The sequence below is a fragment of the Trichosurus vulpecula genome, chromosome 7 (genome assembly GCF_011100635.1).
Source record: "Trichosurus vulpecula isolate mTriVul1 chromosome 7, mTriVul1.pri, whole genome shotgun sequence".
Lineage (NCBI taxonomy): Eukaryota > Metazoa > Chordata > Mammalia > Diprotodontia > Phalangeridae > Trichosurus > Trichosurus vulpecula.
The window spans coordinates 45981973-45999807 of NC_050579.1; the positions used below are offsets into that span (position 1 = coordinate 45981973).

Below are 17835 nucleotides of genomic sequence, written 5' to 3' on the forward strand. Positions count from 1 at the left end.
ATTAGGTTTTTTGGCTTCCAGGTTCTCCTCCATCTAAATCCATCCAAAGAAACATTCTCAAATCAATTTTTCCTAAAAGTTCTGCCTCATGTTGCTTTGCTTAAAAGATTCCAATGGCTCCCATTACTTGTCAAATGAAGAGTAAACTTCCTAACCTGGCATTAAAGGCCCTCTAAAATCTGGCCTAAATGATCTTCCTCATCTCCTCACTAATTAATCCTTCATTATCAACATCATAAACAATATCTGATATGTCTACTGCACCACACATTATTTACAAAGTACTTTATATCCAGTTATTTCATATAATCCTTGAGACAACTCTGTGAAATAGTTTCTGCAAGTATTACCTAATTTTTCAGATAAAGAAACAGAATCAGAAAAATTAAGTAACTTGTTCAAGTTCATATAGCCAGTAGGTGGCAGGATGCTGGAGAATAAGCATCCGTCTCCTGACCACAGAGCCAGTTCTTTTCAAAACATTACACTGCTGGAAAAACTATATTTGAACCTAAGTCCAGTCAAACTATTTCCCAGAATGTAACACTCAGATCAGAAAGTCAGAGTCAATACATATTTATCAAGTGCCTACTACGTGCCAGGCACTGTGCTAAGCTTAGGGGATGCAAAGACAGGGCACTAAGACAGTTCCTGTCCTCAAGGATCTTACAATCTAATGGGGGGAGAAAACAGATTTTTTTAAAAGCTGAAAAGGAGGGGGAAAGGCAAGGAGGGGATTAGGGATGATGAGATTGCAAGCCAGCCTGGGAAATGCTCTCAAGAGGTGTGAGTTTTCTAGGTGATTTCATCTGATGAATTTCTGGAGATGATAAAGTCCAGGAAAGTAGCTTGGTGGGAAATGATGGGAATTTCCTGGGTGCTATCCTTAAATAGTGGACGATCTGGGAGGAGCTCTCCAAAGCCCATTCTCCAATCACACTCTATATTTTGCTGCTTCCACCTTTGCTCATGCTGTTCCCTCTTTTTAGAATCAACTTCCAACCTCCACTTGTTGAATGCTATCCAACTTTCAATGGCACTGGTCACAAGTAATTTCCTCTATGAAACCTTTTCTTATAATTCAAGCTAGAAGTAATCTCTCACTCAGGTCTGACCATAACACTTCCCTACTCAATAAACTCCAGTGGAACTCATTATCCCTAGAATCAAATATAATTATTTTGGCATTTAAAGTCCAAACCTAGCTCCATTTATTACAAGGGATAGCTCTCTAGAGAAGGAGAGAAAGTTAAATTTGTAAATACAGGTGATATAAAAACAAAACCTACTGATAAAAATTTAAAACAAAACAAAAACAACCTGTTAACTCATCATTCTGTAAAATTAACCAACTTGGAAACACATCTCCTCAGATCATTTCCCACCCTGGCTCATGACCTCATCATTTCTAATCCCCTTTTCACCCCACTGGATAAACCTGTCCCACCTTCAGCTGTTTTTTTAAAACTGTTGTCTCTCCTGTTAGATTGTGAGCTCCTTGGGGGCAGGACTTTGTATTCCAAGTGCTTAGTACAGTGCCTCACACATAGTAGGCACTTAATAAATGTGTAGTCTCACTTTTTGATTCCAGTGGTGTGTTCCTGGAAATAATCTGACTGGACTAAAGTTCAAATATAGCTTTTCTAGTAGCGTGATGTGAAAAAAGACTGGATCTATAGTCAGAAAATGGATTCTTCTCCTCCCGAATCTGTCACTTACTAATCTATATTACTCGTCATACAATCTACAGTCTAGTCAAACAGACCTTCTTGCTTCTCCTCACACACAACATCCTGCTTTCTAAATTTTCATTTATTTATTTCTAAATGCATTTATACTCTGTCCTTCCTAATAGTCTCCTCCTCTACAGGGAAAAAAATAAACACCAAAAAATCAGACCTCGAAACAAATAATAAAACTTGCATCATAAATATGTATAGCCCAGCAAAACAAATTCCCACATCAGCTACGGCCAAAAACGTATGCCTTTCTGCAGTTCTCTGACAGAGAGGATGGGCTGCATATTTCATCTTCAATGTTCTGGTTTTTCACTGCACTGATCAGAGTTCTAAGTTTTCAAAGTTGCTTTTCTCTATAATATTGTTGTCATTACATAAATTGTTCTCTTTTGCTCATTTTGTTTTGCATCAGTTCATAAAAGATTTCTCAGTTTCCTTGGAAAGTGACCACTTAATTATTTCTTATGGTGCAATCATTATGTTCCTATATCATAATTTGTTTAACCCATACCCTAACAGAGTACAGCCCCCTTACTTAGTCACCTGTTTCTGGTTACTACAAAAAGTAACTATAAATATTTCTACACACATATGCTCCTTTTCTCTTTCTCTGATCTTGTCTTGGCCTTTTCACAACTGTTTCCCATACCTGGAATTCACTTGCTCCTTAAATACCCCTCTTTGAATCCCTGGCTTCTGTTAAAGTTCAGCTCAACTCTCACCTTCTTCCAAATGAGGCCTGTCCTGATCCTTCCAGTTGCCAGAACCTCTCCCCTTACCTATATTACCTTATCCCTAATGTGCCATGTTGTTTCCTCCAATATAATTTAGCAAGCTCATTGGGGCAGAAACCATTTCATTTCTATCTTTGCATCTGCAGTGCCTAGCATAGTATCTGCATACTGTAAGTGTTTAATAAATGTCTACTGATTGAAATTCTAAATCACTAAAGTATTTTTGTTATACCAGCATTGGCACTTACATACTGATCTTTACAACATGTCTTTTCTGCTACTAAAGGTATCTATGTATCCTCAGCATGGTGTCTTACACATCTAAGAACTCAAACACATCTTAGAAGCATGAAAGCATGAATTCTTTAAGATATATTTGGCCATATGAATTTTTGACAAAAATTCCTTAAGAAAAAACACCAGGACATTAATATCGACTAACCGTACAGAGAACTACTAGAACACAATACATGTAGCCCTAGGAGGTCAACGATAAGGAGAAAGTTCCCATTTACTGCAGCATTTTTTTTTTTTGTGGAAGCAAAGAACTAGGAACATGGCCAAACTGTGGTACATGAATTTAATGGAATATTTTTGTGCTGTGATAAATAGTGAATATGATATCTACAAGAAGCATGGAGAGATCTGCATGAACTGATGCAGACTGAAGTAAAAAGAGTCAAGAAAATAACGTACACAACGACAACAATGTAAATGGAATGAAGGATCACAAAACAATCAAAAGCTAAATGATGCAAAAATATAAAAAAATTAGCCTGACTCCAAAAAAGAAATATGAGAAAACAATCCCATTCTACTCTTTCATGGTGGTCATCATGGTTTAATTAGTTTTGCTGATTTTCCCCCCTCTTCTTAAAAAAATTCTTTGTTCCATGGGACGGCTCCCTGGAAGGGGGCAGGAAGCAACGCTGGGAGAAATTTTGGTGATGTAAAAACAAAAGCTACTAATAACTAACATTTCTATATAGCACTTACTCTGTGTTGGGCACTGTGCTAGGTGCTTGCTTCAACACTATGGCCTCATTTGATTCTCATAATAACCGATAGATGGTATTATTACCCCAATTTTACAGATGAGGAAACTGAGACAGAGAGCAGTTAAGTGACTGGCCCAGAGTTATCCAACTAGTCAGCGTCTGGGGTTAGACTTGAACTCAGGTCTTCCTCACTCCAGGCCTGGCGCTCTATCCACTATGCCACTGAGCTGCCTTGCGTATATTGATAAAAAACACATTTTAAAAAACCAAGTTTTGGTACATGAATGTAATAGGATATTTCTGTGCTGTATAAACTGACAAATATAAATACAGAGAAGCATGGAAAGGCTTATAAGAACTGATATAACGTGATATCAGCAGAACCAAGAAAACAATATACACACTACAACAATGTAAATGGAAAAAACAAGAAGCAATCCATTTGAATGCTATGAATTATAATGACCAATCTTGGACCAAAATACTAAATAATAGAAAGCATCCCCCTACCTTCACTGTGGAATACTACATCTATTTCAGGTGCGTTCATAGTTTTGCTGAACATCTCTCATTACTAGTATTCTCAGCTGTAAAATGAGGGGGTTGGGCTCAAACACCTCTACGGTCCAGCTCTAAATCTTATGACCCTAAGATAGGTACAACAGAAATAAAAGTACTTGTCCCATCTTCCTTACAGGGTGATCCTTGCTATGAAATGATAATGTATACAAACTTTGTTCCCTAAAATTGAAAGCACTAAATTTACATTTAAGTTGCTATTCAATTACTCTGACTACTTATGAAGCTCCTGCTATGGGCATGAATGAGTATATGAGTAACACATGTCCCTGTCCTCTAAGGAGCTTAGATCGGGGTGGGGGTACAACATGTGAACATGTAAAAATGTATGCAGAATATATACTGTGTAGTTTTGGGAAGAGCAGTAGGAGGAGGGTGGGGGTGGGGGTGGAATAAGGAAGGGCTTTATGCAGAATGTAGTTCTTGAAGGAAACAAGGAATTCCAAGAGATGGAAATGAGGAAGAGAGAATTCTAGTCAGAGGGCAGTCACAGTTAATAGGGTATCATTATAGCAAGTAGACCAGTAAAACTAGAACACATAGCACATGGAGGGGAGTAATGCAGAAAGACAATGAATTTGGGGCCTAGTGATCAAGACCGTCAAGCCAAATAGAGGATTTATATCTGACCCCAGAAATTAAGAGGGAGCTCTGGAGTTTATGGAGTAGAGAAGTGACATGTACTTTAGGAAGGTCACTTTGGCAGTTGTGTAGAAGATGGACTGGAATGGAGAAAGACATAAGCAAAAGATGCTGTGGTGAAAGAAATGACAAGACTTAGCAACTGATGGGATGTGTGGGGTGAAGGGGAATGAGGAGAGGAAGACAACATCAAGACTGAAAACCTGGGTGACTGGAAGGATGGTGATGTCCTTGAGAGAAATAGGGAAGTTTGGGAGAAGAATAGGTTTGGGGAGGAAAGTTAATGAATTCTGTTTTGAACATGTTGAGCTTGAGATGCCTTAGGGATATCTAACTTGAAATGTTTCACAGGCAATTGCTGATATAGGACTGGAGTTCTGGAGAGAGGGTAGAATTGGAGATACGGTTCTGGGAGTTATTTGGATAAAGATGATATTGAACCTGTTACACTGTCTCTGTAAAAATGGAAGGAAAAAAAACCAACCCTGAAATACAAAATTTCTCAAAACAATTTTAATTCTTGCCAGAGTACCTTTCAAAAAATGGAGATTTGGAATAATTATTTCTTACTATAAAAAAGCACAATTTTCCCTATGCCATACAGTACAGTTTTCATGTCTAGTAACAAACACAAATACAACTAAAAACCAACATCATTTGATGTCCTGACAAAGAAATGTGGAACTCTAAGCCAAGGCAGTGTGAAAATGTCTTTGTGGTGAATTTTATTGAGATCTCTGAGTTCTTTACACATACTGAACTACTAAACCTCCAATCACCATTGGAACCAACAACTAGAGGTATTTTTCAGATGGGTGTAAACAGGTAAATTGCATCTCATGAACAACTAATACAGACTTTCCAACAAGCATGGAAGCCATCCTGCCCAGTTCTACCATACCTATTACTTCAGCAAAACCTTGAAGTTAACACCAGACTGAATAATAATAAAGAAATTAATGAGAAGCTATGACATCATCCACCCTAGAATTGTACAAAAAGTTATCAGAAGTCTGTGAGTAACAGGAAAAGGGACAACTCGAGCAAAGTGAGTACCAGTTCTATATCTGGTAGCAGCAAAAGTGGAGACTCTCCTGACAAAGCCCCAGAGTGGCAATCTTGGAAGCCCCAGGGAGACCAGGGACTCTGTAGTCTCTAACATTCTGTCCTAAGATATATACATGTATGTATGTATGTATGTATGTATGTATGTGAGTGAGAGAGTGAGAGACAGACAGACCCTTGAACATCTAGCATGCCGAACCTCAAAGTTTGTGGCGGGAGAGCGGGGATGGGGATGGGCGGCCCTGATCCCAGCAGAACTAAAGCTGGAGAGGGGAGTACATTTTTAAAAAACATCACCCAATATCAAAAATTACTGCAAACCTAGAGCTCTCTAAAAAGGAGGTAGGACAACTAAAAAAGAAAAAAATGGATTTTCCAAAAAGACTACACAAATATCTAAAGGAAATGAAGAAAAATAGAAAAAAATTTTTTTTTGAAGTTTTGAAAGAAGAAATTGAAAGGACAATGAGAGGCTTAAAAAAAAAAAAACACTCAAGAAATGGAGTCCTGAAACCTAGAAGAAAGCCAAATCAATGACTCCATGAGATAGTGAAAAAAAAAAATCACAACAAAATCAAAAGAATGAAAAGATAGATGATACTATAAGCTATTTAATATAAAAAAAAAAACTGACCTGAACTGGTCTCAGGCCATGGAAGAACTCAAAAAAGATTTGGAAAAGCAAGTTAGAGAAGTAGAGGAAAAATTGGAAGAAATGAGATGTGAGAAAACTATGAAAAACAAATCAATGACTTGCTAAAGGAGACCCAAAAAAATACTGAAGAAAATAACACCTTAAAAAATAGACTAACCCAAATGGCAAAAGAGTTCCAAAAAGCCAATGAAAAGAAGAATGCCTTGAAAAGCAGAATTAGTCAAATGGAAAAAGAGGTTCAAAAGACCACTGAAGAAAATACTACCTCAAAAATTAGACTGGAGCAAGTGGAAGCTACTGACTTGATGAGAAGTCAAGATATTATAAAACAGAACCAAAGGAGTGAAAAAGTGGAAGACAATGTGAAATATCTCACTGGAAAAACCACTGACCTGGAAAATAGATCCAGGAGAGATAATTTAAAAATTATTGGACTACCTGAAAGCCATGATCAAAAAAAAAAGAGCCTAGATATCATCTTTCAAGAAATTATCAAGGAGAACTGCCCTGATATGCTAGAGCCAGAGGGTAAAATAGAAATTGAAAGAATCCATAGATTGCCTCCTCAAAAAGATCCTAAAAAGAAAATTCCTAGGAATATTGTTGCCAAATTCCAGAGCTCCCAGATCAAGGAGAAAATACTGCAAGCAGTCAGAAAGAAACAATTTGAGTATTGTGGAAACACAATCAGGATAATCCAAGATCTAGCAGCTTCTACATTAAGGGACTGAAGGGCTTGGAATATGATATTCTGGAGGTCAATGAAGCTAGGATTAAAACCAAGAATCACCTACCCAGCAAAACTGAGTATAATGCCCCAAGGCAAAATATTGACTTTCAATAAAATAGAGGACTTTCAAGCTTTCTCAGTGAAAAGACCAGAGCTGAATAGAAAATTTGACTTTCAAACACAAGAATCAAGAGATGCATGAAAAGGTAAACAAGAGAAATCATAAGGGACTTACTAAAGTTGAACTGTTTTGTTTACATTCCTACATGGAAAGATGATGTGTACAATTCATAAGACCTCAGTATTAGGGCAGCTGAAGGGAATATACATACATACATACATACATATACATACATATACATATATATATATATATATATATATATATATATATATAGACAGAGGGCACAGGGTGAGTTGAATATGAAAGGATGATATCTAAAAAAATAAAATCAAATTAAGGGATGAGAGAGGAATATATTGAGAGAGGGAGAAAGGGAGATAGAATGGGGTAAATTATCTCACATAAAAGTGGCAAGAAAAAGCAGTTCTGTTGGAAGGGAAGAGGAGGCAGGTGAGGGGGAATGAGTGAATCTTGCTCTCATTGGATTTGACCTGAGAAGGGAATACCATACACACTCAATTGGGTATCCTACCCCATAGGAAGGAAGGAGGAAGGAGATAAAAAAGAAGGGATGGCAGATAGAGGGAGGAGGTAATCAAAAGCAAATACTTTTGAAAAGGGGCAGAGTCAAGGGAGAAAACTGAATAAAGGGGGATAGGATAGGAAGGAGCAAAATATAGTTGGTCTTTCACAACATGAGTATTGTGGAAGGGTTTTGCATAATGATACACAAGTGGCCTATGTTGAATTGCTTGCCTTCTTAAGGAGGGAAGAGGGGAGAGAATCTGGAACTCAGAGTTTTAAAAGCAGATGTTCAAAAAGACAAAGTTTTTGCATTTAACTGGGAAATAAGATATACAGGCAATGGGGCACAGAAATCTATCTTGCCCTACAAGAAAGTAAGAGAAAAGGGGATGGGGGAGGGGAGTGGGGTGACAGAAGGAAGGGCTGACTGGGGAATGGGGCAATCAGAATACATGCCATCTTGGAGTGGGAAGGAGGGTAGAAATGGGGAGACAATTTGTAATTCAAACTCTTGTGGAAATCAATGCTGAAAACTAAAAATATTAAATAAATAAATAATAGTTTTTTAAAAGCTGACCTGCAAAACAAATCAGGGAGAGAATTTAAGAATCATTGGGCTCCCTGAAAACAATGTTTTTGTTGTTGTGGTGTTTGGTTTTTTTTTAAAGTCTGGACACTATATTCTCAGAAATCAAATGAAAACTGCCCAAATCTATTAGAACCATAGGGCAAACTAAAGATAGAAAGAATCTACTGATTACTTCCCAAAAGGAAAAGTCTCAGAAATTTCACAGTCAAAATCCAGAACTCCTATGCCAAAGAAAAAAAACTGCAAACATATAGAAAGGAGCAGTTCAAGTACCAAGGAACTACAGTTGGGACCACATAAGACCTGTCAGTTTCTACTAAAAATGAGAGATCATGGGATACAATATTCCAAAAGGCAAGAGATAGAGGCTTACAACAACGAGTAACTTACCCTGCAAAAACTAAGTATAATTCTGAGAGGAAGGAAGGGGGCAAATAGACTTTTCATCAAATAGGGGTTCTTTAAGTATTTGAGATGAAAAGACCAGAGATACATAGGAACTTTCAAATACAGAGTCCAGAGAAACGTAAAAGGTAGTGAACAATGGAAAGATCTATACGATGTGGTGCTGACTTGTAGTAACAGTTCTAAAAGATGGAGGAGGCACAAGTGTCCCTTAAAAACCTTATGTCTTCAAAGGGTACCAGGAGCCAAACAAGAAAAATAGAGGTCCTGAGGGTAGAGAAAAAGAGGTTGATGGTAAAAGGAGGAATATACTAATGAATTGTATGGAAGTTAAAACAGAAGCACAGACAAGTAGGACAGCTCTGAAAGTAACGTGGAATTTATTATGGACATCCTCTTGTGTTCCTTTCGTGCAGCCTAATCAATAATTAATACTTAGTAAAGGATATTTTAATTGATTGGCCAAGGCCAAGAAGCCAAATGAAGTTTTTTTTGTTAACTATTCATGAATGACAGTTAGTTCAGACAAGATAAAATTGTTTGGAAATGAGAGTAAAACCTCAAAATGTTAGCCTGGATCCCTAAATAAATTCAATATTACTTTTTTGTTTATATATAAACCTCCTCACTATCAAAATCAATTTCTTACTAAAATAAAAATAATTTTAGGGAAGTCCAATTTGGTACATTCTATCTGAATTTTTCTAGGTGGTTAAAATTTTCCTTTAAATATAGCTTAGTCACTATACGACACAACTATGCTTCTGATAAATGTCCTGGTGCTGTTTCAGGAAACAGGACTGCCACATAGTTTATTTAGTCCAGAATTTTGGACAGATCTGAAAAACTATTAGGAATAGAAAATAGGAACTAGATGTGTGATTTCAATGGAATAGGACACTCCCTCCTACCACCGTAGGATGGCACCTTCTCTGCCATGTAGTCTTGAAGAGTTGCCTGTAGTCCTGACAGGCTAAGTTTGCCCAAGGTAACACAGACAGGGTGTGAACCCAAGCCTTCCCAGTTCCAAGGCCAATTCTCTATTCACTGCTTCATGCTGCCTCTTATATCACGAACACACATTATCAATGATATCTGACATTCAAAAAGTACTTTAAGATTCTTTAATGTAAATTATTTTCTTTCGATCCTCACAAAACCCTGTATGATAAGTTATTATAGAAATTTTACAGATGAAGTAACTGAGGCTCATAGAGAGAGCTCATAGTTGGTAGTTTGTAATATTAGAGGCAGCATTTCAACCCAGGTCTCACTTGTGTCCAAGGCCAGTGTTCTTCCTCCTATAGTCATTTCTTATAAGGTCCTTCAAGACTGGGTGGATGAGTGGTAGGGTACACAAAGGTCTTTCTACTGGTACTAAAACAACATGCTTTCTTATAAACTACCACAATGTTCCATAATGGTGAATAACATTACAACAAAGTATTAAAGACTTCCAGGTCCTAGCAAGTAGACCATATAAACAGTTAAGCAAGATACATCTCTAGCACTGCCAAGAAACACAGAATATCTTCTGTGAGTCTATAAATTCATGAAATAATAGATGGCAGAACTCAAGTATCTGGATGGAAGGTAAAGGACAGTTAGAAATAGAGAGAAAGTATTTAAACTTTTGGAAGATGGGAATATAATAAGTCAGCTCGAAGTCTGGGAAGCTAGTCCAGTGTAAGCCTGAGAGCAGGAATTAGGGGACCAGATTTTTTCATTCTTTCTGCAGCCACGGGGGGAAAAAAAAACTCATCATGGATCCGGGGTAAAACCATAAAGAGAACAAAATTCTCAGGGGTAGTCAAAAACAAGTTGAACTCAGTGGCTGGATAGAAAAGAGTCAACAAGCATATATGAGGCACCTACACCGTGCCAGAGACTGGACTAAGCTTTGGGGATACACTGCCCCCCGCCCCGAGTCTTTACTCTCAAGGAGTTCATGGTCTAATGAGGGAGACAACAATGCAACAACTATATACAAACAAGATATGTATCAAATAAATTGGGAATAGTTGGGGCGGGGATGTGGAGGCCCATACTGGAGGACTGGAAAAACCTTCTTGCAGACAGTGGGGCTTTAGCTAAGACTTGAAGGAAGCCAGAAGAAAGAGAGGAGGAGGGAAAGAGTTCCAGGTGTGAGGATTAACCAGGAAAAATGCTAAAAGTCAGGAAAGGGAGTATCCTATTGGAGGAATATCAAGAAGGGCATGTCACTGGAACCCAGTGTATATGGAGGGGAGGTACAAAGGGCCTTAAAAGTCAAACAGAAGATGTTATATTTGATCCTGGAGGTAATAAAGAGTCACTGAAGTTTTTTGAATGGGGAATGCAGGGTGTGATATGGTCAGACATACTTTAGAAGGATCAATTTAACAGCTGAGTGGAAGATGGATTTCAATAGGGAGAGAACTGAGGCAGGGAGAAGCATTTGAAACTGGAGATAGCTAGTAAAAATTCATCTAAGCTGAAGTGTATATACTGCCCATATCTGTATAGTTTATGCCATTATAAACTTTCATTTCTGTAGTGGCCTGATAATGTGTTACTATTAAGGTCTTGCTATGAGGAAGAGGAAAACCGTCTATGTTACCTGGACCAGTCACACCACTCAGGTGGTGACCAGAAAGGTCAGAAGCTTGGCTTGTCAGTCACCATATTTACATATGAACAGTTCTTTCGTTACAATGAATTTATCATAACAAATAATCCTATATAAAGAATACTCATGATCTATGGTTACAATGTGGTCATTCTAAAATTAAAGTGCCTAATTTTATTTATAGGAAGAGATGGAACGAAATAACAAATATATCATTCTACCATTCAAAACAACTGTTTATCAATTCCTCTCTCCCATCCCTACTCCAAACATAATCAAGTTCCAAACTAAAACAAATCAACACAGCACAGAAAAAATACAAGGTTCAGAGGATGTTTAAAGGCAGAGGTGGAATGAGAATGAATGAAAAGCATTTATTTAGCACGTGTAAGCTAGTCAGACTTTCCATTTCCCTCTAGTAAGCTGTTTAGAGCATTTGATAATAAAATCTTAGTGCTAGAAAGAACATGCATCTAATTCAACACCTACCTAAAGCACAAGTCTCCTTTCCCCAAGCAATTACTCAGCCTCAGCCTGGCAGCTCATTCAACTTTTTTGGACACCTCAATCAGGAAGGTCTTCCTTATACAGAGGCAAAATGTCTCCCTACAATGTCTACACATTGTTTCTAGTTCTACCCCCCAGGGCCACACAGAACAAACCTATTCCCTCCCTCTACTTGCAATAGGCAGATAGATTTGAAGTCCGATGAACTTGATTCAAATCTTGGCTTTTCTACCTACTGCCCATGTGACACTGTCTGAATCTCACTTTCCTCATATATAAAAATTGTGTGTGTTGGGGGAGGGGGCTAGGAGGAGTGTAGTTTGGAATAATGTTTAAGAAATTCTGAAGCTGAATATCTTATATACCCTTTCAAATAATGCAATCACATCCCCAAATCTTTTTTTCTCCAAGCTAGACACATATAATTATTTTTGCGGTTTCTTATAACCTGGTTTCGAGCCCCCTCATTTCTAGAACCATGCTCCAACGTGTCTTGAACTCCTGTTGATTATGAATGTAATTTCTAGCAGTGAATGCATAATACAAATTGGCTACAATCTGTGTGAATGTCCAGGACATTCCACAAAAACAATAACTAGTAATGGTAGAGTTCATTTATTTGATTTTTGGAGGAAAGGACTGGGGGATGTGGAAGGCGGAAGAGCTGAAGGATTTAACAAAGTTGTAGGTAATGTCCACCTCAGAGCTAGAGTCTAGGCCCACTAATACCTATATCAGTCATTTTTCTTACTAGCCTAGATAAATTATCTTGAAATTGGAACAATTCAGCGGTTTTTCAAGCTTGGACTAGTTACTTTCCAAAGTGATCATACAATATATGCTTCAGATAGGTTAATTAGTGTGGGTCCTCCTGTAACCCGAAAGAAAGCAGCGATCACCTATGGCATACAATTCAGGGTTCCTCTTTTCCTCAAAACCTCTTTCCCCAACTTGCTTCATGATGAAGAGATGCTGTACTCAGGCTTTTATTCCACAACTGGAGATAAGGTTTAAAAATGTAAATATCCCTGGCAGCTGTAATTGAGTTCATATAGTTTCTGTAAGGGCAGCTAAGTGTCACTGAGTTCAAATCCAGCCTACTAGGTGGGTGACCCTGGGCAAGTCACTTCACCCTGTTTGCCTCAGTCTCTCATCTGTAAAATGAGCTGGAGCAGGAAATGGCAAACCTCTCCAGTATCTTTGCCAAGAAAACCCCACATGGGGTCACAGAGATGTAGGCGACTGAAAGGACTCAACAGCAGTATTAGTAAGGTTAAAATGACTGAAATAGGATAATCGTTGCCAGAAAAAAAGGAACAAGGGAGGTGGGCAGGTTAAAGAGGGAGTAACCAGGCAGAGACAAAGAGGCTAGCCTGCTGGTGCCAAAAGAGAAACTTCACTTGTTCACAGTTTTGTGTATAGTTGGCCCCAGAAACCGGGTTGGGTTTCAAAGACTCATGGTGGAGTTAAATCTTTAGTATCTCTTTCAAAGGGTTTAAAAGCTAGGTTAAAAGTTATTCATTTAATTTAAATGAAATGTCACTATATAAATCGCTCCTGAAAAATCATCATTATCTTCTCAGAACAACTCCATTCTATAGGTGACCCTCAAAAAACCAGATCACAGAATTATAACTGGAAGGAACCTTAATGCTCAATCAATCCAACCACTCATTCTACAGAAGAGGAAACCAAGGAAGGAAAGAAACGAGCATTTATTAAGTGAGTACTGTGTGCCAGACACTGTATTACCTGGCTTTACCAATACCTCATTTGATCCTCACAACAACCCTGGGAGGGGGGCATTACTACTTGCTTTTTACAGCTGAGGAAGTTGAGGCAGAAAGGTTAAATGACTTGCTCAGGGTCCTACCCAGTCCAAATTTAGGAATATTCTAGACATGTTTTAAAATAGAATGGAAGATTATTCATTCAAAAAACACATTTAGTATGCACTTACTCTATGCAATGTACTAAAAACGACTATCTGTAAAATACCATCTACAGATCACCTGAGTGCTAGAAACTAAAGTTCTACTCAACTTTATTAGTTACAGATACCGTATGTATAATTTATTACAGTGACTTTTACTACCCAGCAAAGGAATAACTTTTTAAATCTATCTGAGCACACAAATGACTACCCCAGCAATCCTGTGCTTTACTGCGTGATTACCAAGGTAACCTGGAAACACGGTTCCCAACAACAAACCTGCAAACAAAGAGGCATAAAGTTTTCAGCCCCTAATTCTGTATGTTTCACCTCTCCACTAAAGGACTACTGGAGCAACCAGACTTAAGGATAAAAAAAACTGAAAAATTTAAAAGTGAGTTTCAAGATATCCTGTCATCATTTTATTAGCCAAATTAAAGACTACCCAAGACACTATTCCTTAGTGAACTGTACATCCTTTTATACTTATGCGCCACATTATCCGAAATAAGTATCAAAACCAAACCCCATCACACCTAGCCTGCTTAACTCAACTAAAATCAGGAATGGGGACAAGTCTTAGAAAAAAATGCAACAAGGAGCATGAAATTCCAAAAGGACATTTACAGACGGAGCTGAGATTAAGTCTTCTCTCACAGGGTAGCAACTGGCATCAATCATATTCTCCTTTCCTATAAGATTATGACATTCCTGCAAACACACCACTTATTGACACTTATTGGAAACTCCATTTCAAGCAGTAACATGAATTCCATTGTACAGAAAATTCAAAGAGAAGGTATAAGGATACCACTCTTGGAAAAACGTATCTTTAAAAATGTTTGTTTTCTGTATTTGTTCACCTCAACCTATGGACAGGAAGTGGGTTTAAATACTCTTATAAAAACTAAAAGCTGTAGGAATGAGCCTGAATAAGGCATCTTGGGTGATGCAAACTTTAGATTTCCAAGTTCCATCCAGAGTAAAGTAACTGAGTTGATGGCTAAGGCCAGGGCTTGGGAACCTCTCGCTGTGGCTGGGGGCTTTCCCTCCCTCCCCCCCGCCACGTCCCGAGGGGCCCCCACTCCCCGCCTCCCCCAGCCCCCCAGGTGCGAAGTTGGCAGAGCACAAAGAAGTTGGGACGTTCCCGGGGGCTGCCCGTCTCGTCGGGGCACCAGAGATTATATCGGGCACGCCGAGGCCCAACAAAACAAACGGGCACGAAGCCGTTGGCGTCCCGCACGCAGCCCGGGCTGCGGCCAGCTCCGGAAACGCGTTCCGAGGCGCGGGCACCTGGAATCCGTGTTGATCCGGGCCCCGCGGCCCAAGGTCACCCACGCCGCGGCCGGCCCCACGGGACCCGGACCCCCCAAGCGCCCATCGCTCTGGGCTGGGCAGAACGCCCGACCCGGCCCGGCCCCAGCGGCGCCTCCTCGCACATCCTCCCCTCCCCAGCCCCGGCCGGGCCCTCCCTCCCCTCCCGTCGCCCCGAGCCGGTGCCGGGCCACTTACATCTGCGGAGCCACTTCATCCAGTGGTAGACGATGGTGCTGTGGTGCTTCTTGTTCTCGATGCACCATGACGACAGGCCCTGGATGGATTCCATCGTGTTGGTCACCGACTGGAATTTGCGATCCAGCGAGGATTCCAGGGCCCCCGCCGACGAGGAGGCCTTGCTGCCACCGCCTCCGCCGCCGCCGCCGGCCGCCATCTTTCCCCCTTGCACAAGCGCTGCTGCTCCTCCTGCGGCGGCGGCGGGAGCGGGCAAAACAATCACTGCGGGTGCGTGCGAGCTGGGGGCTGCGAGGGAAAGAGAAAGCGGGTGCACGCGCTCGGCAAGGCTGGCGGAGGGGGCGGGAGGACCGGGAGGGCCGGCGCCGGAGGCGGCCCCGCGGCGCTCAGGGGGGCGGCCGAGAGTCTTGCACTTTGGTCACTTTGGAAGAAGTAGTGTTTAAACCAGTCCCGGGTCGGAGGAGGTTCGCCCAGGGGGCGGGGGCGTACAAGGCCTAGAGCAATACCCTTCTAAACGTCTGGCCCGAGAGGCGAGGGTTTTAGAGCGCAGGACTCCGCTCCCAGCAGGACTCTGACCAGCACCTTGCACTCATAGCCCCTTTCCCAACAAGAAAATAGGGTGTCCCGTGGGACGGGGGATGGGAGTTTGCGTCGGGCACCTAACACTACCCGACTCCTCACCCCCACCCCCTCCCCTCCGCAATACTTTCTCAAAGCCCTTGTAGCCCTCGTACGAGAGCCACAAGACTACCCAGCCAGAAATTTTTTTTTGCAACGCAACAGCAACAGCGACAGCAAGGTTGCCGCGCATGCGCTATGCAGCTCCACCTCCCCTTCCTCTTCAATCTAGACTAGGGAAGGGGAGGAGTGGAGACGATGCACTTTGACCAATCGAGAGAGAAAGACGGAAAGCGCGCGCTGAAGCCCGCACACGCGCGAGAGCAAAGGGCCCCCCTCCGACTCCTTCTGCGCCTGTGCCACAGACTCGCGTGTTGAGCGCTGGGAAAAAAGGGAGGGGGTAGAAAGAGAGAGTTGGCCGATCAGTGGGGAGTTTTGGGGGAGGGGCCCGCTTTGCCCTCTCCCTCCGGATCTCAAGGCCTCAAGGTCTCTCTTGATGTCGTTCTGCTCACGGAAAAGGGCCAGGGAATTCCCACTGCGAAGCAGCTACTGTTATTCCTGGGTGACTGCAGCCCTCGCTTCCACTAACTCCCCGGAGCACCGAATCGGGACGAAGCGGCCTGCCGCCATCTTGCAGCGCCTTAGAACACGCGCATGCGCCAACTACAGTAAGACATGCACTGCGCAGACTCCTGGAGGGAACGGTTTTTCTTGCCTCCCTCTCCCTGTAGCTCCACCTCGGGAGAAACCATTCGCGGCCACATGACCATTCAGACCGCGTAGGGGGAATCCGTGAAGGCTAGTAGCAAACCCGTCCGACTTCACCCGAACTTTGAGATTTGGAGGCGTTGGAAGGTGTAATTGTGCCCTTGTCCTCGCCAAATCCAAGAAGCTAGCGGACACTCTGGGTCGGGTAACCCAGCCACCCCCGAGCGCTCTCGGTGTAAGCGGAGGCTGGTGCTGAGCCTGGGCCAGAGCCTAGACTCGGCCGAGCGTCTGTTTCGCGTGAATTAGCGCCTGCCCGGGCAGGGGTGAATGATTCAGATCGGTGTTTTGTAGGCTTCCGGAACACCACCGTGCTCATTCCTCAGATGCTGCCACGCGAATTAGACAGTTTACAAGCCACACACAGGCCTCACATTTTTCATTCTAGCGGTTCACTCCCATTATAAATTTGTGGTGCTTAACTAGACTCCGTATCATTACATGGGGCTCTTTTTCTAGCTTCAGTGTTCCAATACCACTTCCACATTTGGAACAGATGGCAGCTGAAGGGAGGAGCTGAGGCCATCAGAAGTGAACTTAAGCCCTTCAGAATCTTTCAGCACCGTCCCCCACTCATCTCTGGTCACGTTAGTGATACCTTGTTAAAGCTTATCGCCTTATGTTTTTCCAGTTTCCTCCAATCTTGCCCCTTTCTTATGCATCTTTAATCTTTCTCCATCTCTCCTTCCCATTTGCCTACAAGCACACTCAGCCAAAACCAAAACCAAAACCTTCCCTTCATCTTAACTTATTGCTCTCCCACCTCCCTTATAAAACTTACATGTAGCCGACGACTCCACTAATCTCGGGAGCTTATTTTCAATCTCCTGCAGTCTAGCCACAACACTAATGAAATTGCCCTCCCGAACATCTAATAGCCAAATCCAATGGCCTTTTAAAGGAAATTAATCTCTGAGCTCTGACACCATTCTCGACTCTTTCCTACTCGATACTTACCTTTTGCTGACTCAGACACACCACAGTTATTAACAGAATCCTTAGCTCTATAGCCAGTGGGGATTTCAGAGGGCAGGTAGTTAAAGCTTTTTAGTCTTAAATTGGCAGAGGGAGAAATGAGTTTTCACAATTAGGTCTTGTGTTTGGACT

At 41.4% G+C, this 17835-nt stretch overlaps 1 protein-coding gene across 6 annotated transcripts in view; it reads right to left on the reverse strand.

The window, feature by feature from the left end:
- Nucleotides 1-16624, reverse strand: part of RPRD2 (regulation of nuclear pre-mRNA domain containing 2) — a 97525-nt gene extending 80901 nt beyond the window's left edge. For 5 of the 6 annotated variants that reach the window (XM_036766623.1, XM_036766624.1, XM_036766621.1 and 2 more), the window contains exon 1: nt 15346-16577. In XM_036766623.1, coding sequence (XP_036622518.1) covers nt 15346-15544 — 199 coding nt within the window. In that variant the 5' untranslated portion in view covers nt 15545-16577. Of the gene's footprint in view, nt 1-15345 lie in introns of all 6 variants that reach the window. The other variant, XM_036766622.1, reaches the window with a different exon arrangement.
- Between the last annotated feature and the right edge of the window lie 1211 nt (nt 16625-17835).